Source organism: Physeter macrocephalus, chromosome 8 (assembly GCF_002837175.3).
Source record: "Physeter macrocephalus isolate SW-GA chromosome 8, ASM283717v5, whole genome shotgun sequence".
NCBI lineage: Eukaryota > Metazoa > Chordata > Mammalia > Artiodactyla > Physeteridae > Physeter > Physeter macrocephalus.
Window position 1 is genome coordinate 128,792,911 of NC_041221.1, and position 22,134 is coordinate 128,815,044.

Consider the following 22,134-nt stretch of genomic DNA (forward strand, 5'->3'; position numbering starts at 1 on the left):
TGAAGGGCACCCGCACTTCCGTGGACTACCCTAAGTCTGTGCCTCTCAAGCGTCCTCCTTCTTGAGGTGTTACAGATCCCACAGACACATCTTACCCCATAACCTGTTAGCATCCCAAGGGCAGCATCCTTAACAGAACTTGGACAAGAGGGCACACAGGGTTATCAAGAATAGCTAAATTAGGGGCCCCTCAGGGTCTGGAACGACAGATAGTGCCGCCCTGATGTAGCCAGACCAAAGTGTCCAGGAGGGTCTGAGAGTGGTAAGTGGGGCCCCGGCTAGGCCATGGCACCTGCAAAGGTTGTCCCTGGAGGACAGTGGTTGAGAGTGGAGAGAAGACTAGGGAGCGTCCCAAGAGAAGGGCTGCCCCAAATTCCACTTCCCTCAGTACTTCACATCCCTCCTTGGCACAGCCAAGACCCCCAGCTACCCTAGCTGCTCCTTTCCTAGGTAGCCTGGGGAAAAAAAGCTCCTTGCAAGGGAGGAGGGAAGGGGGTCATGCACAGAGGGATAAGGCCTCGAAGGACAGGGCGGCTGGAGAAGGCCTGAGTGTCCTGGGGAAGCAATGACACCTGGAAGGACAAGACAGTGCACCTTGCTTCTAAACTCAAGTCAGCGGTCACCTCTTTCAGAGAGCCTTCCTGACCTCTCCAAATGAGGTTGGGTACTTTTTTGTTCCTGCTCCCATACTTGGCATTGCCCGCTGTCATCCTGAGTCTGTGACACTGGCCCAGTCCTGCTCAGGCCCAGGGCTCCCCATCAGTGCTCGCTCGCTGTTCAGAGGACTCCTCGCACTGAGGGGTGGGGTCGCAGGTTTGCCTGCCAGGACCTTGAGGAGGTTTCGGAGCAAGGCACGGCCCCATCCCCCATCTGGGCTGCCCCTGCCCCCCGTCCTTCCCCGGGCTGGGGCGCCGCCCCGCAGAAGCGACTTCAAAGGGCCAGGCTTGAGCTTCCACAGCCGGGCTCCGGTCCGCGGCCCGCAGAGCGGAGGCCGGGGCAGGATCTCGGACGTCGGGGCCGTTCCAGTCCCGGGTCTCTGAGAACCTGGCAGGGGTGCCGGGCTGCAGGCGGCCGGGGCTGAGGGGCGGGTCCTCTGAGCCCCCCGAAGTGGGAGGGTCGGGTCGGCCGCGGGGCCAATCCCGGCGCGCGGGGAGCAGGGGCGGGAGCCGGGCGAAGGGGGGTACGGGGGCGGGCGGGCCGGGGGCGGGGCGCGGCGTCCAGGCGGCGGCGGCGGCGGCGGCGACGGCGGCGGCTCCTCAGTGTCCGGCTCAAGCTCCGGCCACAGCTCCGGCTCGCGATGCCCCACTCCGTGACCCTGCGCGGCCCTTCGCCCTGGGGTTTCCGCCTGGTGGGCGGCCGGGACTTCAGCGTACCCCTCACCATCTCGCGGGTGAGTCCAGCGGCCACAGGGCGGCGGGGAGGTCCTGAATCTGAGATCCAGTCCTTACAGTCTACCCGGGACCCGGATCCCCGACGTCCTGGAGGCTCGAAAGCCAAGGGTTGGCCTCGGTGACCCACAGGCTGTAGAGGAGGCTTCCAGGCTGGGCAGCGTCGCCACAGCCCCCTCCCCCTCCCGCTGGGCCTACCTGCCCTTATCCCTTGAAGGATTCCCCCCAAGAGTTCACAAACCAGCGTCCCTGCTGGCCTCATTCTGGGGGACTCACTGCAGGCCAAAGTCATGGGCCAGAGATCTGGACTGATCTCCAGAGGCCCAGGGATGCTGCTTCGACTGAACCCAGCCTGAAAATTTTGAGCAAAATGACTTGAGAGACTCCTTCGCTTATCAAGGGTCCCTGCCAGTAGAGCTGAGTGATCCCAAGGAGGTCTGGGGTCCTCTCTGAAACTGAAGAAAGAAAGATCCATCCAGTTTCCCACTCTGGTTTTGGTCAGTCTCTCATCCATGACCTCACTTGTCCTAAGGGGAAGTGACCAGGAGGAATTTTTGGCTTCAGGGGAAAGGGAGACTTGACTATGCAGTTGTGAGACCTCCTCGCCACAAGACACACAAGGCCAGGGGCCAGGATAACCTCCGCCCAGTTCCTCAAGTTTCTATGGCCATGCACTGCCCCAGGTTTAGGCAGAGGAGGAGGGGGAGGGGGCACCACCCCAGGCGGTGGCTAATCTGAGGAGGACAGAGGAACAGAGGACATGACTCGGGCCCTGTCAGAGGGGGTGCCCAAACTGGGAAAGACAGGATCCTGGCCCAGCCTTGGGGTCCCATATTTGAAGGGCCAGAAGAGGGGACTCAGATGCTGCCCCTGGGGGTCCCAGCCTAGGGGACAGAAGAGGAGAGAGCCCAGGCCCTGCCCTTGGGGGCTCCCAGTCTGAAGGGAAGAGAGAAGGGGACCTGGGGCCATCCCTTGACCCCATACAGACTGCTCTGGTCTTCGGGGCCCTGTACCGGGGGAACTGAGAGCACCTTCCCCCCACCCTTCTACCACCTCTCGCCATGGGGGCTGGACCAAGCTGGCTGGGCTTTCAGAGTCTTCCTTCCAGTTTAGGGGAAGGGGTGGGCACCTGGTGGAGCATGGAATCATGGAATCCCGTTTCTGGGGGCCAGGGTGACAGGCAGGCCCAGCTGTCCTGGGAGGATTCCCACATCTGCCCTCACCCCATGGCCACCAGGTCCCTGGGGCTGAGTGAGGTGGGCCTTCAACACATCCGGGAGCCTTTCATCTCCCACTTCCCTGAGAGAGCCCTGCTGGGGGCCTGTGTGTGTGTGAGAGAGAGAGAGAGAGAGAGAGAGAGAGAGCGTGCACATCTGTGTCTGCCAGTGAGTGTCATGCTGTGTGTCCACCAAGGCAGGCTGTTGGGGGTGCTAGGCCAGCCGGCGGGCCAGGCACCCTGAGCGTGAGGCCGCTGACAGGCTAAGTGGCAGCGGCTGACGGCCGCAGGCAGCAGGGAGCAGAGACATCTGTTGCCCACGCGGCTGCCTGCCCGCCGAGGAAAGGCCTCCACACGTCACAGCGGCAGCAACAGCAACAGCGGCGGCCTTGTTTGGAGCTAATCGGGATGCAGGCCGCTGGCAGGCAGACAGACTGGAAAGGGTTTACCAGGAAGAACACCCCCGCCTTGTCCCCCCAAAGTCACAGAGCAGCAGCTAAAGCCTGAGGAGCCAGGATGGCTGAGCCTGCGTTTGGGTGGGATCTGGGGAGATTTACGGGGCTGAGGAGACACAGGCCACAGCTTGCCCAGCAGGTACCTCAAGGGCAGGTCTACAGACACTGATGATATGTGGGAGTGTCCTCACCGAGGGGGTTCAAGACCCGACCCCTCCCATGCTTACGGGACTTCCCCCACACAATGGAGACAGCCACACTCAGACAGAGAGGAGGCTGGCTGCCTGGCAGAGCTGGGACTATGCAACCTCAGCCCACAAAGCCTCTGGGAGCCCCCCCAAACATTGCCCAGGGCTCCTTCCTCACAAACTATAGTGACTACTGGCCTTGGAATCCTAATAGGTTGTTGCTACCAGGTCCCGAGAAACTAGTGCCTGGAATGAACACCACCAACTGTATGCCCAGCTCCCTGTAGGGGCTTTTTGCATCTAGGCCAGGTGGAGTGACACAGGGGCTTTAAATATAGCTTCTATAGGTGAAGCGGCTGGTTCACGCCCCAGCCTCCCAGCTGACTTCACCACTCCCCTCTCTCTTCCTTCTGTCTGTTTATCCCGCACTCAGCAGCCAGAAGGATCAGCCTGAATTCAACTCTGTCCTGCGATTTCCCTGTTTAGAATCCTCTCGCCTGGGCCTACAAGGCCTGTAGGTCTGGTCCCTGCTTTTTCCTCTGATTTAATCTCTTCCACTCTCTCCTCACCGATATTTTAGTGATATTTTTGCCACAGGAGCCTGCTTTTACTTTCACTCCCAGATGAGCCATTACACATGCTGATCCTTCTACTTGGGACACTCTCTCTCCCCTCACTCCCTTTTGCAGAAAAGCACACTGGTTAAGAGCATAGAATTTGGAATCGGTTGGTCTGGACTAAAAATCCTAACTCTGCCGTTTATCAGTTGAGTGTCCTGTACTTCTCTGGACCTTGGTTTCCTCATCTAGGAAATAGGCTTGCCTTGAGGACTAATGAAACAATGCATGTAAAGGCAGTTGGAAGAGTCACGGTTTCCTGGCCTCACGCCCTCTCTGACCAGAACTCCCAAGCTAGCGGAGCTGGCAGTGTCCCAGCCACCCCTGCTTTCGAGAACTTCCTCCACCCACAGGGGCCTGAATGCACCCCTTGTGCTGGCTGAGTCATCCTGCAGCTAGCCACCCCTTGGAGGAAGAAGACTCCTCTCCAGCATGGGGACTGGGGTAAAGCACCCCATCCCCAAAGCCTCTCTTTCTTCATCTGAAAATAGGGATGAGAACAGCCTCTGTCTCATCAGGTGGTTGAGAGGTTGCCATGAGCTAGTTATGGCTAAAGCACTGAGCCCAGGCCATGTCACAGAGCAGGTATCCGTGTAGGAGAGGGGGCCTAGAGCAGGGCCTTGTGGGGAGGGTGGGATGGTGCCAAGTGGGTGCCTTCCCTGGGAAGACAGGCCTGTGTAGGTGCCCATGCCCTACAAGGGAACATTAATGGTGGGCTGGTTGGCTGAGGGTAGCATGCTTCAGAAGAACATTCCTTGGGGCAGCCTATTTCAGGGCAGGTTGCTTGGCAGTACCCACACCAGGACTCCAGCCAAGGAGCTGCCAGCACCTCAGCTTTGTCCACTTACTACAGAGAACTGGCTAAGCTGAGCCTGGCCAGGCCTCCAGGAGCTCCCACCCCAACAGGCGCAGTGCCACTGACAGCTCTTGAGCCACAGCTTGAGAGGCTGGGAGGAATGAGGGTCCCTAAAGTCTCTTTCCAAAGGCTGTGCTGGGACCAGGGACAGGGTAAAGGATGTCCTGTTGCCTGAATTCCCCCCTGGGGCTGCTTACTTAGGACTCCTGTGAGCCTATTCCCAACCTCATGTGGCACATGTCAAGGGACCAGCATTGTCGGAGGCTCCAGATGTGGACACTGCTTGACCCTTTGGGGTCAACAGTGGCACTGGGGTGGCCTGAGTGCCTGTCCTCCAGAGGAAGGGGAGGTGAAATTGTGACCCGGGAGTGCAGGCTGGCAGCTAAAATTAGATGGCCCTCGACTTGCCTGGGGAGGTGACAGCACAGAATGAGGTACTAACAATGTTAGGGGAGCAGAGTGGTAAAGGGGGTGCACAGGGTACTGTGAGACCCCAGAGAAGAGCCTTCCAGGAGAAATGGCCTCTGCTGAGAGCCTGAGACCTGAAGGACGAGGAGGCGTAAGCTGGTATTTAGGGTTTGGGGTCAAAGGAAAGTGTGTTCCAGGTAGAGGGAACAGCGTCTGTAGAAGTGTGGAGGTGAGAGCTATCTGGTACCCGTGAGTACCCCCCTGACATTCAGATGGTCTGGATAGAGTGTGGGTGTGTGGAGGTAAATGTGGAGGGGTGGGGATGAGAGGAAAAAAGGTCACTAAGGGTTTGAACATCAGGTCAAGGGGCTACTATGTGGTCTGTCTGGGTGGGGCAATACAGGGTACATGTGACATGTCCATGCTTTGTATCTGCTGGAGAACACATATCCTTCTGTGTCCCTTGCATGTATGCAGGCTGCAAGAGTGACATCCCATTTGTCCCAGCCCAGAGGAAGCCCCTCTAATATGCCCTCATACCTCACCAGACCTCCAGGTGCTGGAGTTGGGCTTGTTTAGAGCAGAGGCTCCAGCAAAACCATGTGGGAACTCAACTTTCCCACCCACAGGTCACATTGGCAGCAGGGCTACACTGGCCCGGTTCTGAGGTTGGAAGGGGTCTAGAACAGAGCCTGCAGCAAGGCCACATAATGACCGATGTCCAGCCATCTGCCTGTCCATCCACAGGTCCATGCTGGCAGCAAGGCTTCCCTGGCTGCACTGTGCCCTGGAGACCTGATCCAGGCCATCAATGGTGAGAGCACAGAGCTCATGACACACCTGGAGGCGCAGAACCGCATCAAGGGCTGCCATGACCACCTCACACTCTCCGTGAGCAGGTACGCACAGGGCAGGCTGGACCAGGATGATGCGGGTGAATCAGGGGAGGCTCAGTTCTGGGCCAGCATCCTGTGTGAGCTGGGCCTCACACATCCTCTCTGCTTCAGCTCCCTGGCACCCCAGTCCTATGGAGCAGCACTTTCACAGGGGTTTGACAGGCACTGTTTGGAGATGCAGGTGGCTTAAGAGAGGAAGAAGTCCGCATTTAACCTATGGCTGGAACTATGTTGGGGGACTTATGGCAGGTGGTAGGCAGCCCCAAAATCAGGGCTGAACTAAGACCTTGGGTAGCCTCAAACCGGGGGTGAGATGTGTGTGATTTCAGTCCTTTTCCCACCCATGAGTGGCCAGCTTGATGACCAGTTCAAAGAATTTTATCGTTCAACACCTTGTTTAACTGTCAAACCAACTCGATAAGGTAAAAACCTAATATAGTCTCCACTTTACACGTGAGACAACTGAGACTCAGAAAGTTTGGAGGGTGCTTCAAGTCACGCAGCAGAGCAATGGGGAAGCAAGATTTGACCGCAGGTTTCTCTCACTCCCAAAGACTCCATTCCTTCTGCTTGACTGCTGACCACTTCTACCAGCCCCACAGCTGCCCTGCCTCAGCTGTCCCCACTATGGCCCAAACCTCTGCCCTGCTTAAATCTGGATGCCGTGGACTGTGTAGTGCTATACTGCCCATCAGGAAGGGGAGGACTGGGGGGTCACCAAGCCCCATCTGTGCCCTGGACGTGCTCCAGGATGGAAGGTCTACCTGGGGCGTCTCCAGCCTTGCTCAGGCTGATGGCAGTCGGCTGGGTCCGGGCTGGGCGGGATCTCCCTCCCCCTGTCTTGCCTAGATCCAGGGAAGTCATACATAACTGCTCAGCTCTGCCATGTTCACTGTTAACAGTGACTTTCCACGACCCCATGTGGATGTGTGTAGGCAAATCCTCCCCAAACCACAACACGGCTAACCAGGCCTTAGAGCCAGCAGGGCAGGGGGTAATTAATCCACTGGTTCAGAGCCGTTAAACATGAAGCCTTCTGAAGTAGCCCCATTTATGTCTGACCCGGGTCCGTGTTGAAGTCAGGACCCCTGACTCTGCTCTTGGCGCTGAGTGGGCCCAGCTGCAAGTCCAGGGCCTTGTACACTCCACCTGGCCCACGGTGAGGGGGCCCTGTCCTGGGAGTTCAGCAGAGCTGACCCTCTTCCAGACTCTTTGGGCTTTTAGGCTCACCAGATGACCTCTGTAAGCCTGGGTTTCCTTCTCCATAAAGCAGGATCACATTCATCACCCTCTCTGAGACCGAGGTACAGGCTGGCTGGGGGAAACGTCAGCACTACTCTGCCCACTAGGGGCCTCTGAGGCCACCCAACTTGGCTGGGTTCCTGGGCCCTGATTCACCTCTGGCCTTGACTCTGCATGGCTGAATAAGGGAAGCCCTGGTAGTAGTGGGACAAGGGGCAGGGGAGGCTCACAGGGGGCCTGATTCAGGAGGTCCACAGAGGGAATGATGTCAGGGGAGGGTAGCAGGGTGGGGGCAGGGTGGAGGTCCCCCTTCCTTCCTTTCTTCCTTCCTTCCTTCCTTCGCAGGCCATTTGTTCCAAGCCAGGCATGGATGGAGCCAGGGGTCCACTGACCTGTTCCACACTGGGTATTTTAGCCCCCAGATGCTGCCTGGCCATGGAGCAGATGAGAGCACACTCTCTCCTATCACAGATCTGGGTTCCAGTCCCAGCTCTGCACTTGAGAACTGTGTTGTCCTAGTGATTTAATATCAGAGCCCTTAGCTTCCTCAACTTCAAAATGGGGGATCTGGGATTGAGTGAGGATGACATACAGGGTCTGCTCAGTCAGGGTGAAAACCTGATGTCCTGTCCCCCAGCCCCCTATCCCTAATTCTCACACATGCAGATTCTGGGGGATCAAGACACAGTGGCCACCTTGATCTTCTGGGCCAGCATCTCTTCTCCTGGGTGCTTTCTCACCTGCAAGGCCTCTGACCCTGCTCTCTAGCCTGCCTGTTGTGCCAGGACTTATGCCTGAGCCCCCAAAGACAACCCCCAACATGGGGTCTGTGGAAGATTGGCCTGGTGAGCTGCTTGGAGGGAGCTACTCCGTGCCAGCACTCCCAGAGCTCTACCTAGGCCAGCTTCCCTACCTGCCCTCTTGCGTACAGAGGGCTATAATCCTCCACAGACTTCTCCACCGGATGAAAAGTGAAGTAAAGGCCCAGCTTCCCCGCTATGCTTACTTTGTCTGGAACTCAGAGCCAGGTATCCAGCAATCCAAGCTAACCCACAATTTCTGGGCACGTTCTGTAGGTCCAGGACCTTCCTGGCATCAGCTGCAACCCTGGGGCCTCTGGTGAAGTCCCTGTCACCTATTACATGGGATACAAGATGGATCTGTACAGCCCACCCTTTGGTGGGCTTAAAGATGGCAGATGGAGCTACCTGCTCAGCCTAAAGTGTGGAGACCTGGGGGTGGAGGTTGACACATGAATAAACCTCTCATTCTAATCTTATGCCTTTGGGACACTCTGATGGCTCTGGGTAATTTGTACCCTCTGATCTTCAGACCTCAGGCTCGTACTTCTCTTCCGGACAGGACTTCAAGGAAGTATAAGGCCAGATAGCCACACAAGATGTCCTAGGTTTATTCCAGCAGAGTTCTGAGTGCATAGAGACCATAGTTAGAGCTGTAAGTCAGGGCAGTCAGTTGGGAGCCTGGCTGAGGGGGCTGAAGCCAGATGCCAGTGGGGGGTGGAACAGCAGAGCCTTGGTGCCACAGGCCTCTGAAAGACTGTGGAGAAGAGAGGTAGCCTGCAGGGGACCAAGGAATGGGCAATGGTTGAGGAAGAGCAGTGAGTGTGGACTACACGTGTAATCAGATTGTTAAAATCCTCTGCTGAGTCGGGGGAGAGGGGCAGGTTTGAGCTGCTAGCCCAGTGGTAAGACCCCTGAGAAGACCCAGGAGGCCCTGTGGGGCAGAGTGGGGACATTATTCCCCTTCGGTGTAACCAGCCTTACTCACACCCACCTGCCAATCCGGGGTCCACACACCCTCCTGGCCTGCCTTCTCACAGGACTACTCAGTGGCAGGACTGGGCCCCAGGCCTGTAGCCTCTCAGCCCCGCCTGCCCCCGCTTATGGCAGGTTTATGATGTTTTTCTCCCTCTTGAGTGGTGTTTGGCTTTTGGTTTCTATGGCGAAGCAGGAATTTCCTAATGGCCTGTTTCCCATCTGGGCTGGGCAGACATTGGTGATGACTCTGCCAGCAGCAGCAGGAGGGGAGGTGCACCCCTCAGAGCCTCCATTCCACTTTTCCTAGGCCCACGGATGCCTGACTCCCAGGCCCCGTCAGAGGCTGTGAATGGAAGCAGGATGAGTGGATGGGCTCCTAGCTGATCAACGTGTAAGGCCTGGCTTGCTCCGCCATGAACCTGGCCCTCTTTATGCTGAGCTTCCATAGGCCACAGAGAGGGTGGGAAGGTGGGGAAGCTGCAGGGCTTCCTTTCTAGGAACCAGACCAGAGAGGGAAGGAGCAGCTGGTGGAGAAGGGGCACACAGCCTATTCCAGGTGAGTGGCAGATCTAGAGTTGTGTCTCCTTGCCATGAAGGCCAGCATTCTGGCTCAGGGGAAAGAGTTGGGGTAGTATCCTTATCCATGCAGGGTACCAAGCCTGGTCCTGGGTGGCCCTGGGCCCAGACCCCAGCGCTTCTTGGTCCTAGTTCCCAGGCATGGTGGGCTAGTAAGCAGAGATTTCTGACCATCCTAATTCCTGCCACAGGCCTGAAGGCAGGAGCTGGCCCAATACCCCAGAGGACAGCAAGGCTCAGGCACACAGGATCCACATCGATCCCGAGGCCCAGGTATGTACATATACCGCCTGGCCTGGCCTAGCTCAGAGCAAGCCCAGGGCAGAGACGCCGGGCCTTGTCCATGGGTTTGACTGCATTGGATGTCCTCACTGTGGTTCTCAGATGCCCAGGTCAGAGACTGAAGCAGAAGGCTTCTCTGGGCTCTGTCCATGCCCCATCAGGGGCTCCCAAGGTGACAGGTACCTGCTGTGGGCTCTGTCAGTACTCTAAGCAGTCCTGGATTCTGGGACAATAGTGCCTGTGGTGGGCAGGGACTGGGCCAGGCCTTGGCTCAGGGCTACCACCTACCCAGCTGGGTTTCACTCCATCGCCCAGTGTTGCCAGATCAGGAGGAAGTCACCAGGCTTGGGGGAGGGGTGGGGAACAGCCATAGGCTGTGGAGTGACCTCAGGCTATGGGGCACTCTTCTGTCTCATCCTAGCCTTGGGCACCTACCTGGCCAGAGCCAACCTTAGAATATAAGGCACTGCCTTGCCCTATCCAAGACTGAAGTTTTCTCCTGGCCATTCTGTGATTGCAGCTAGCAGACCTCAGGCTGCAGGCCTGTCTGCTCAGTCACCTTTCTGTGTATGACACGAGTCACAGCTATGGTGCTGTCCTCAAGGAGCATGAGGTGGAGCCAGGCTGCTTTAGGGCCTCATTTTGCCATGGGCTTGAGGGGTGGCCAAGTGGGCAAAGCTGAGGTATCCAGAGTGAACTCGTTATTTCTGGGCCACTGAGTTTGGGCAAGGCGGAGACTCGACTGGTCTATGATGGAGCCAGAACTTGGGACCCAGCATGTGGGACCATGGCCCCCTGGGCCTGCTCATATCCACTCTCTCTCCACGGAGGCTTTGCTGTACCAGAGGGAATGATTTGCCATGGCCTCTCCCTCACCCCCTATCCCAGTCCCCATCTTTCTCTGACATTTGTTCCCTACCTTGCTTTTGCTGGCATCCCTGAGGCCAGGTGCTTACCATATGCAGGGAGTGCCCATTCTGGAAGAGGAGAGGCACCCAGCAGTTCTGGGATGGCAGAAGCCAGGGGTCAAAGGAGTCCAGAGTAGGTATATGACTCAAGGGTGGGCAGAGAGGGCTCCCTGGAAGAGGGGTTATCCAAGCCAAGACCTGAAGGTCTGGAAGAATAAGGGAGGCGAAGGGGCATGGAGAGAAGTGTGCCACATACAAAGGACCAGAGGTGAGATTGTGCACCGCAGGTTCAGAGAAAAAAGTCCCAGGGGTGGCAGGGGGCAGAGGTGAGGGCTGAGGGCACAGAGAAGCTCTCGGTTTCCTCTACCCAGGACCTCAGCTGTTCTTGAAGAGATTTGTGGCCACACCTGGGTCTCAGAAGCTTGCTCTGGTAGTTCTATGGACCCATGGGGACAGGGGCTGGGGGGCATAGACAAATCACCCAGACTTGACATGGGCAAAACGGGAATAGCATAGTACAGGCCCCCAGCTCATGTGTGAGCCCACCTCTCGTGTGTAAGCGCCAAGATGGATAGGAGAGGGGGGCCTGAGCTTTGGAATATGAAGCTCAGGTCTGTTGAGTCCTCCAGGAGAGGCTCTGGGCCAGTGGGGCTGGGGGCTGGAGAACAGCTTCCTCTGTCCCACACTTTCCCTCACTGACCTCCTCAAGGGCCAGGCTGCTGGGGGCTCAGGCTGGAAGCAGGGGGATTTTCCACAAGCAACAGGGCAGCCCCTCAGCTGCTGCCCCCCTTTTGTACTTAAAAGGTCATGAGCTCCATGGGGGGGGGACAGAAACACCCCCACCCAGCCCCTGTAGGGCCATGTCCTCAGGAACACAGATACAGGGCCCATTGTCTCCATACTGCTCCCACCCTCTACCTGCAGTGGGGAGGGCGGTGGGCCCAGCTGGAGCCATCACAGGAGGGGAAGACCACAGCTGGCCCTAAGACCAGCACAAGGTACCCTGGCACTCACCAACTGGGGCTTCAGGCACACCTTCCATATTGGGTCATTGGAGACTCCTTCTCTCAGACCTCACGTGGGAACACAGCCCAGAGTGGAGGAAGGACGGTGATCAGGAAAGATTTCCTGGAGAGGGTGGCATTTGAACTGAGAACCAGGTGATGGGTTAAGGCAGGCCAGGTGCAGCAGGCAATGCAGGACTCAGCCTGTCCTCTCCAGACCAGCAGGGAGCTGGAGCTTGGCCTCTGGGAGGTGCCACCTGCTCACCTGGATTTAGTGCCCACCTCTGTCCAAGTTGAGTGTCCTAGATTCTGACCACAGTCATGCTGGAGCTGATGAGCAAGCTAGCAGTTACTGCCATGCTGCTGACTAGCCCACTGAGACTTCAACAACCAAATCGGCAGCTGTCGGGTACTCAGACACGGAGAACACATGGTACCAGGCACACCATGGAGAAGGGAAATCCAGGAATGGGGGCTCAGGAATGCCCATGACAGCCATTCATCCAACAATGGATGTATGCCAGGCACTATGCTAAGTGCTTTGTATGCAACTGTCTCATTTATCTCCACGAGGAACTTATGATATAGAAACCATCATCCCCATTTCACAGATGAAGAAACTGAGGTTCAGAGAGGTGATGTAACTTGCTCAGTGAGCGAGTGATAGAGCTGAGACTCATACCAACACTGAGGTCACCATGTGTGTCCTAACCACTGAGTTCAGACCTAGAGAGGCTGCTGCATGGGTGGCCATGGGAGGGGCAGTGGCTCTGATGATCCTGCAATAAACTCCCACACCCTGCTGGGTGGGGGTCAGTGAGGGTTTCCTCCCTCCAGGTCCCTCCAGCTCCCCCTTCCTGTTGAAGCCTGTTCTGTACAGGGCCCAGCCCTGCCCCCACGGCCCATGGCCCATCTGGTCCCCATTAGAGGCCAGGCCAGCCCCGGCCTGCCTGCCCTGCAGACACATGTGTGAGAGTACTCAGGTTTCTCAGAGGCTAAGGCTAAAGGTTTTTCTGCTGCTGTTGCCTCATTGATGGGGGCCCACCTGGGCAGTGAGAGACTGCCTCTCCTTTTTCTGTTGGGGTGGGAGAAGTTGGGACGCCACCCCCATTCAGTCACTCAGCTGCTAGTCTGCCCATTCCTCACGCCCCTGCCCAGCTCAGAACCTGTGGAAAGCAGCAGCTTGGGCAAAGCCCTGCAGGCTCAGCTATGCCCCAGCTGGAGGCTGACCGAGTCCAAGGCTTGCTCTTTCCCTCTAGGGTAGGCGTCCTTTCCTCCCCACCTAGCATCCCTGTTCACACTGTAGAGGGGAGGAAAAATTTACATGTCACCTCCCAGACTGAGGCTGAGAACACCTTCATGGCCTGGGCTCTTGGGCCCCACCCCAAAGTCAGGCTGCTCTGGCCACCAACTGTGTCATGGAGGTAACCATGGTCATCCCCAGCATGACCAGCACTGGCTCCGAGTATATGTAACTGTGTCTGTGTGATTAGGTGTATGTAGGTAGAGGACTGGCTGGTGCCTATGTGTTGCCTTCATGCATGGGTATGTCTGTAAATATACTTGTGAGAGTGTGCATGCCTGTTATCACACTGCTGAGGGCAGGCATGTGTGCCTGCAAGCGAGGGGCAACATTGCCCTGGACTCTGCAGGGACAAAGATCTGAAGTCCCCATTCAGAAACCACGCCTGCAGAGATACTGACCTCTTCTCATGTACTGAGGAGGCATTTTCAGGGCATTCCTCCTCAAATGTTTCAGCCGTGGGCATCAGGCTGGCTGGGGGTGGGGGGTGGTGTGGGGAGCTTTGAGCCCTGGCCAAGCCTTTGCCCCTATCTGCTATGTCTACAGAAGGCCACCTATTTTGGCCTGGGAAGCAGGAAACGGGGGAAAAAAAATACAGGCCTGGAGGGGGCTGACCTCACAATGGTACCTTTAAACCTCAGCCTGCTCCCACTAAAAGGTCTTGGGACACAATGATTGATGACCCTTCCTGGCTGCAGAACAGGAATTCCTTTTTTGCATTCCCAGCCATGGGCCCATCCAGTACCCAGCACAGTTCTGACAGGGAAGAAGACTTGGTATCAGGACCACCTCTGCAAGGAAGCCACACACTCAGAACCAGACATGCTGGCCTTAAAAAGCTTCTTGGGATGGTCCTGCCCCAACACTGTCCCCCATGGGCACTGGTAGTCAAAACCACCACAGGGCTCATGAGCCAACGTTGAGTCTCAGGGACTCAGGTTTTTGTGTCTGACTTTCCATGAGCATTTCTTATTTCTGCAGGGATTGAACCAGGCCCAAGGCTCAGCCTTTCCCCACAAACTCCTTCCCTGACCGGGCACCAGAGCCGAGAGATACCCGAGCAAGAGTAGCCAGTCAACACCCAAGAAGGCTTGGCATAGCAGGGCAGGGGTGGGTGTACAAGGAATGGCCGGAGGTCCTACCCCAGAGGGTCTCCCAGTGCCTCAGGCTCCTCTCTCTCCTAGGATGGCAGTCCAGCGACAAGCAGGTGGCCCTCAGCCACGGGGCTTGGGCCAGAAGATGGCAGGCCAGGCCTGGGATCTCCTTATGGGCAGTCACCTCGCCTCCCAGTCCCTCACAATGGCAGCAGCAGTGAGGCTACTTTACTGACCCAGTTGGGCACCCTGCACGTGTCTCCACCCCACAGGTAGTACAGAGGCATAATCTTTGATGCCATACCCAGATCCCATCCTAATCCCCGATCCCTTAAATCTCACACCAGGTCCCATCCTGACCCTTAACACTTGATCCATGGGTCTCAGCTGATTGCCTTCTGACTCATGAAACCTCACCAGACCCTTGAGCTGGCAGAGTGCAGGCTGGTACTGCAACCCTGTCCCTTAGTGCATCTTCTTTCGCCCAGCACTGACCTGGCCAGAGGCCTTTCGCGGAGCCGCGACTGCGGAGTAGACCTGGGCTCAGAGGTGTACAGGATGCTTCGGGAGTCGGCCGAGCCGACGGCTGCGGAGCCCAAGCAGTCAGGCTCCTTCCGCTACTTGCAGGGCATGCTAGAGGCCGGCGAGGGCGGTAAGATTTTGCCTCACCCGCCTTCCCGCTCCCTGAGGTACCGAACTCCGCGCCCCCAACCAGCCCAAGCCACGCCTTTGCGACCCCACGTCCGGCCTCCCGGCCATTAGCCCCTCCCCCGTGTCCTCAGCGCACTCCCACACACCTTGCTGCGCCCGGGCTTTCTCATTCCCACCCAACCCCTGTCGCCCTTCCAACCCCCACCCCAGTCTCTTTGCCGGTGGCTACGGAAGCAGGGCCCAGCCCCACACTCCGCAGAAATGAAGTTTTTCCCTTTTCTGACCTCCGCACCGGGCTCTTGCCAATCGTGCTCTGGCTTTCAGGGGAACGGCCCGGGCCTGGCGGCCCCCGGAACCTCAAGCCCACGGCGGGCAAGCTAGGCGCTCCGCTGAGTGGCCTGCAGGGGCTGCCAGAGTGCACGCGCTGCGGCCACGGCATCGTGTGAGTACCTCCCCTGTCTTCCCCACCCGCCCCCCACCCCCGTGGTCCCCTGACCCCAACCGAGGCCCTTAGTGGGGGCGTGCTCTCGGATCAGTCAACCCCTGACGCTGTCCTCTCCGATCACCTGTCAGGGGTACCATCGTCAAGGCGCGGGACAAGCTCTACCACCCCGAGTGCTTCATGTGCAGCGACTGCGGCCTGAACCTCAAGCAGCGCGGTTACTTCTTTCTGGACGACCGGCTCTACTGCGAAAGCCACGCCAAGGCGCGCGTCAAGCCGCCTGAGGGCTACGACGTGGTGGCGGTGTACCCCAATGCCAAGGTGGAACTCGTCTGAGCCGCTCCCAGAACCTCCCGTCCCCGCCTCTGCTTTTTTTAATGTCCCCGCGCACCCGTGTAAATATGTTTGCGCCCTGCCTCTCTAATAAATTCCCTCTGCTTGGCCTCAACCGTGTCGGTGCCCTGGCCTGCCTCCCTCCAGCACAGGCTATGGCTCCCGCGTGCTACACCTGTTCAGGTGCCAAGCATTTTCTTAGGCACTAGGTGCAAGGGGGAGCAAGACAGGTACTGTGCTGCCCTCAAGGAAGCCACAGCCTGGGTGGATGGCAGACGTGAATCACAAGGGCAGTCCTGTTAATAGGGAAGCGAGGTCTGAGGTGCTAGAAGGGGACGTCACGCCAAAGGGTTTTAACTGGATGGAGTCAGGGAAGGTGTCAGCTGAGAACTAAGGGATGAGGGAGGGAAGAGCTCTACAGCGTGAGGAATATGTCAAAGGCGAGCACAGGCAGCAAAGGCCCCGTGTGGGCACCAGCACGAGCGCGGGTGGCCCCTAGCAGCCTCAGGAGGGACTGCCCCGCGGGGGATAGGACTGGGGAGATCACCGGTTTGGCTGGGGGTGGTATCTGCCTCCCGGCAATCTCAGCATTTCTCTCTTCCGGGTTTCTTCCAGTCCTCTCCGATCCCCCCCCCCCCCCCCCCCCCCCCCCCCTCACCGGTTTGGCTGGGGGTGGTATCTGCCTCCCGGCAATCTCAGCATTTCTCTCTTCCGGGTTTCTTCCAGTCCTCTCCGATCCCCCCCCCCGCCCCCGCCCCCCCCACTGTATTCTTTCCTTCTTTCTCCTTTCCCACTCTCCCCACCAGGGAGCGCGCAGGGTGTGTGTGTGTGTGTGTGTGTGTGTGTGTGTGTGTGTGTGTAAGATTTTAGTAGAAAGAAAAGAACACTCGTCTCCAGAGTACACGCCACTCCTTCTCGGAGGCCTGGCCTTTCACAGCTCGGTTGCACACTCCTGTAGAGACTCGCACTTTTAAAAAATATAAGTGATAGCAGAGTTGGTGAATTGTGGCTGTTCGCACTCGATGACGCATCCTGGACTCCGGGTCACGTGGATCTACCCTCTCCTTAGGTTGCTCGGAAGAGGAAGCAGCCTCGTTTATTTAGTGAGCCCTGAGTAATGGACGGTTGTGCTATATTCAGTTTTGTACTATCACAAACCACAAAAGACTGTTACTGTTGCAGCAAAAATAGAAATGAGACTCTTCTGATAAACAAGGAAAATAAGAAACAATGAGCAGCCTGGGGAAACAGCATAAACAGGCCTGAAAGAATTAAGCAATCTTGGTTATACTTTAGCAGTTACTACTAACAAACACTTGTAGCTAGACTTGTCCTTCACAAAGCTAAGCAAAACTAATTACTCTCTGATTCCATATGAATTGTACCCTGCACCTGGCACTTACTCTTGCTGCATTCTTTTGTAGCACCCCTCTTAGCTGTTTACATTTCAGAAAGAAGGTCACAGGCCGATAACCCAGAGATGAACAGACCCAATTACCAGGCTGCCTGATGCCAGCAGTAACTTTTAAAATATTGCAAGAAGAAGAATGCAAGACATTCACCACTTTGATCCTTTTCACTTACCCTGGACTGCGGGTTCCACCTATAAGACCCCCTGTAATGCCCCAGGACAGAGGGGCACAGTTCTTGAGGCGCTGCCTGCTCTGTCTTTCCTTGTGCATGGAAGAAAAATAAAGCCATCTCTCTCTTCCTCCAAAATCTCTGTCTCTGTATTTCTGTTCGTCATTGGTGCACAGGGAAGCCGATATTTCGGCAACATTACCAATTCACACTCTCACCATCAGCACATGACAGTGCTCATTTCCTCACGCTCTTGCAACACAGGGTATTACCAGGTTTTTATTTTTCATTTTTGCCAATCTGATAAGTAAAATGCGATATATAGTTACTTTAATTTGCATTTCTCTGATTACCAGGGATGAGCATTCATTCAACAAACATTTGTTGTGTTTTCTGGTGGGTGCTGAATGAACATGGAACAGAATGGTCTTCTCCCTCCAAGAATTCCTCTAAACCCTTCACTCATTTTTCTGAGGATTAACTTCTTAATAATAGATAGGAACTTTTCATATTTTTGCAAGAATCTTTGTTACTGGACCCTATTCCACTGAAATATTTTCTTATTATTGAAACTATCATATTGATTTAGTTATTACCTCTTAAAGAGTTTAACGTGCTAATCTCTCCTCCTTGTTCTTCGTTTACAAACTTGCCAAGGTTATTCTCAAACATTTTCAATTGTCGAGAGGTTTAGACTCAGTATCAGGCTCTGGAAAAACAGACAGCAAACCCCTTTGAACCGTGACTGGGGTTGCCCTGATTCTAGAGTCTCACTTGGGGAGACCTGGCTAGAATCCTTTCCTCTCAGAGGATACTGTGATCTGTGCTTATTCTGCATTTATTCAGGTTGATGAAATAAAAATTCAGATTTTAAGGCAAGACCAAAAAAAATTTAAACATAAAACTTCTTCTCTGCCCTTTAGCCTCCTCCCTCCCCCTAGTGTGCACTGCGCAGCTGCCATGTGCGTTAACTAGACCTCCCCAATGGCAGAAATACCTCCTCAACCATAAACATCAATTTTTCTCCTGGTGCCAGCCATGTAACTCTTAGAAGGTAACATTCCTTTCTCAATCCTGTAAGGGGTCCTGATGACACACCACCACTTGCCTTGTATGTGCCTACATCTTTGGTGAACTTTATGTACAATGCCAGTATATAATTTCCCTTAAAGATAGCGACTGGTGCAGAATAGACTGGTCAGACGACCTGGGTAAATACTGGGCCACACCTAGTGGAAGTTCTTAGCTTAAATACTTACTTATGACCTTATTAATGTTACTCGATATATTTCTTATATTCTGCCTATTTTGCCAGATTATTGTTTCTTGCATTACCAAATGTGTGACTGAGCCTCAGATAAAGTTAATGATGATTAGGCAACTTGAAATGACTGACGAAATATATAGATCTATAAGATCAATGAGTGTGATAGTGTAACTCTAGATATGTGAAGAAGCAACAAGAGGGAACCATTTCCTGGACCATAACAGACTAGTGAGATAGGCAGTCCGGAGGCTTTTGGTTACTGTTAACAGGGCCTAGTCCAGTAATAGCACATTGAGTGGCCTATCAATGAAATCCTTGACTGACTTGGGAATGAACATTCCTAGTGCCATGGGACAAATTGGTCATGAAATGGCCCCCAGATCTTGGTTGAAATTAAGACTGAAAGGGAAGGGATTATAAAATAAATAATGTTGCCCACCATCCAGTTCTACAAGAATCAAGTCATTAGCCACTTCAGTCACTGACCTACAGTAGACCCTGAAAAGAATTCAAGGCAAAGATCAGGATGAGGCACTCTGTGTTCTGGGAAAGGTGGTAGAACAGGCCTTCAGAGAGTTAGATATTTTCAGGAGAAATTTTTAAGAACCTTGATTCTTGCATCTTCCCATACTGAGAAAAGCACTAAAACCATTAAGATGTCTGTTGCTCATGGCTAGCAGCAACCTTCTACTGAGATGTGAGCTGGATTGCTAGCATCCACTTAACCAAAATCACATGTATACTGACCTCCCCACCTACCTCTACGAACAGTTCTCAGAGTGCTCTCACTGTCTCCTGGGCTATAATCCTCAGTTTGGCTCAAATAAAATCTTTCATTTCTTTCTTAGGTTGACTATTGATTAACTTTTTTCATCGACAGAGTGTTGTGTAGTACTCTGGTATATTTTTATTTCCATTTTCTTCTTATAGATCTTGTGTTCCTGCTTTAATTTGTTCCTAGGAATTGCTTCCAAGGCTCCTCCCGCGGACCCCACCCCTCCCCTCCCTCAAGGAGCACAGGGCAGTGTGCAAGTGTCCTCTGAGAAGTGAGTGGCTGGAGTCTTGCGCCCTGGTCCTGCAAGCCCGTGCAGTCTGCAGACAAGGTCAGGCACCACCCGCTCATACGGTGAGCAGAGGACTGGCCCTCAGTGGGGGAAGCTATTAGGCTCAGGATCTCCAGTGAAAAACTCCTGTAGCCTCAGGCACAGGCCCCCACCCCTCTCCCAGACTCAAACCTGCCGAAACCTGGCTCCCCACTCCCAGCAGCCGCCCTTACTCGCCTTAATCCCACAGTCACCACCTCCCCACACAGGCCTACCCACCCCAATTGAGGGGTCCTCCAGTTACCTAGGTACCATCAAGAGCAAAGATCAAGCAAAGCTGCAGCAACTGTTGCGGAGACTCAGCCTCTGTTCACCAGTACTGAATAGAAACTCGGAAACAGAGTTTTGGGGTGAAGTAGAGAAGAATAGCTTTTATTGCTTTGCCAGGCAAAGGGGGCCACAGTGAGCTAATGCCCTAGAGACTGTGTGACCCACCTTGGAGGGGGTAGTGAGGAGTTTTATAGTGTTCAAGGAGCAGGGCATTATCAGCTTGTGGACAGTTCTCAGACTGGTTGGCATAAGGTGAAGTTTCAAGCATCATCAACCTTCTGGCTTTAACCAGTCTAGGGTCTATGTTCTTGGGGTCAGCAGTTTTCATCTGGTGGGAGGGGGGCTGCTTCCTATAAAAACAGCTTAGTAATGTGTGTCAGGCCTTTATATCTTTCAGGGAACTGAGAGTTTGGTGATTCTGCCATGTGACAGATTTATAGTCTAATTTTTACCATTTCCCCAGCCCAACAGCTATTCTTTGTTTCTACATCTTTACATTTCCCAATCACTAACTCTTGAGTCAGCCTTTTACTTCAAAAGACAAGGACACAGGGGCTTGTACACGGTTTCACAACCAGATCAACCCTTGCCAAGGTAGGCATCCTGCGGGGAGGGGCGGGGTTGGGCAGTAGCCAAGAGGAATGGCGCCAGAGCTGCCAGTCTTCCCTGCTTCAAGGCCCAGGCTCTGCCCAGTCCCCCAACTACCTTCTTTGCCCAGGGTCCCTGACTGACCCCAAATGTGCTGGACCATGAAAAGCTTGGGACAAGCTGTGGAACAAGGTCTTTGTGACCCAGGGTCCCAGTCCTGAGACGGGGCAGCCGAGTCTCCAGGAGGAGACACAGATCTAGGGTCCCCAATTCAGAAATCCCAGCCCACCTGCCCCAGACCGACCCCTCGTTATTGTCCCGAAACCTGCCCCTCTCTCACGTCTTCACCTCAGGGGCCTTCAGACCAGAGGCTTGGACATCATCCTCTACACCTTCTCCCCAGCCATCGCATCCTACCCATCACTGTTTCTGGGGTTCTGCCTCCTAAGCATTTCTGGGGCCCATTTCAGGACAGCTGGAGAATTCTCTTATTCCCTTGCTTCATGGACCCCCTCCCCTGGCCAACATGGCCCCAGGGCCCTCAGGATAGAGCCCCTGACCGACCAATTGTAGGCCTACCATTTAAGGCCTCTTGGACTGCAGGTTGCTGACCGACCATGTGTTCTTACTTCCTCTGCTACACAAAACTGTTCACCATTCTTTGAGCAATCCTGGCTTTTCACACCCTCAGACCTTTTCTCAAGCTCGAAATGCCTTTATTCTTTCTTCTTCATTCAGCAAACTCCTACTCACTTTTTAAGGCCCAGCTCCACTGTCCCCTCCCCTAGAGCAAAGCCTTGGCCGGCCCATCCCCAGGCAAAATCAGTAGTAGTTCCCATCCACATGCCCTCCATCCTACCCCTTCCATTCCTTCCTGGTGCTTCTGACACAGCCTGTTATCTCCTTGGTCAGAGCCTGGCCCAGACCTACCACCATCCTGCCCAGATCTCAGGTCAGGCACGGAGAGGTGCAGGGACCCTGGGGCCAGCACCTACCCTCTCTCTCACACACACACACACCTTGGGCCTCCCTGCCTCTTACCACTTTCCTCCTCACCTTGCTCTCCTAGTCTCTGCTGGCATACTGCCTAAACCCTCAAGAGGAGGTAAGGCCTAGAGAGCAACTGCCTCACTCCTGCATCCTCAACCTCAACCCCAACTCATTCATTCAACTAATTATTTACTAAGAATCTACTATGTTCCAGGCATTGCGCTACATACTAGGAGACATTTTGAACAAACATATTTAAAAAGCACAGATGATAAGCAGTGCCTAACGGAAATAAATAGGACATTACAGTAGAACATAAGGAGTAAGGGAGCATCTGTATGGATATCTGGGCAAACTGCATTTCAGGCCAAGGGAGCAGGGAACATAGAGCCCCTGGACGGGGCAGGGAGGAGGAGACATGTGCTTGCCTGTTCTAAGAACAGCGAAGAAATGTCTGGAGTGGTGTAAGTGAGGTGCCAGTAGAAGTATATGAGCTCAGAGAGATGTGGGGGTGCGAAGACTGTCCACGTTGACCTTGTAAGCCTCAGGAAGGACTTTGGCTTTTACTCGGAGAGGAGAAGCCAAAGGAGTGGCATGACCTGGGCTTTTATGTTTTAACCAGGATGACTGTGTCTGCTGTATGGAGACTGTAAGGGGCAAAGGTGGAAGCAAGGAGACCAGTTCGTAGGCATGACTGC

General features: G+C 54.9%; 1 protein-coding gene across 3 annotated transcripts; it reads left to right on the top strand.

The window, feature by feature from the left end:
• Positions 1–1,214: 1,214 nt before the first annotated feature.
• Positions 1,215–15,742, top strand: PDLIM4 (PDZ and LIM domain 4). Of its 3 annotated transcripts, none has more exons than XM_007110705.2 (7): positions 1,215–1,390; positions 5,876–6,027; positions 9,812–9,893; positions 14,302–14,483; positions 14,700–14,863; positions 15,187–15,304; positions 15,436–15,742. In XM_007110705.2, exons 1-7 carry the CDS (start codon positions 1,298–1,300, stop codon positions 15,638–15,640), a joined length of 996 nt encoding a protein of 331 aa, XP_007110767.1. In that variant the 5' UTR covers positions 1,215–1,297; the 3' UTR covers positions 15,641–15,742. The 3 variants fall into 3 exon arrangements, with proteins under 3 accessions (XP_007110767.1, XP_028349024.1, XP_007110768.1); XM_028493223.2 differs by having other exon boundaries at positions 1,247–1,390; positions 15,073–15,304; XM_007110706.4 differs by lacking the exon at positions 15,187–15,304 and having other exon boundaries at positions 1,247–1,390; positions 15,436–15,591.
• Positions 15,743–22,134: the final 6,392 nt, after the last annotated feature.

Excerpts from the sequence above, each read along its gene's own strand:
- PDLIM4 (XM_028493223.2), top strand. The coding sequence starts at position 1,298 with ATGCCCCACTCCGTGACCCTGCGCGGCCCTTCGCCCTGGGGTTTCCGC. Across the intron at positions 9,894-14,301 it reads ACATCGATCCCGAGGCCCAG|GATGGCAGTCCAGCGACAAG; the intron begins GTATGTACATAT and ends TCTCTCTCCTAG. Across the intron at positions 14,484-14,699 it reads CACGTGTCTCCACCCCACAG|CACTGACCTGGCCAGAGGCC; the intron begins GTAGTACAGAGG and ends TCTTTCGCCCAG.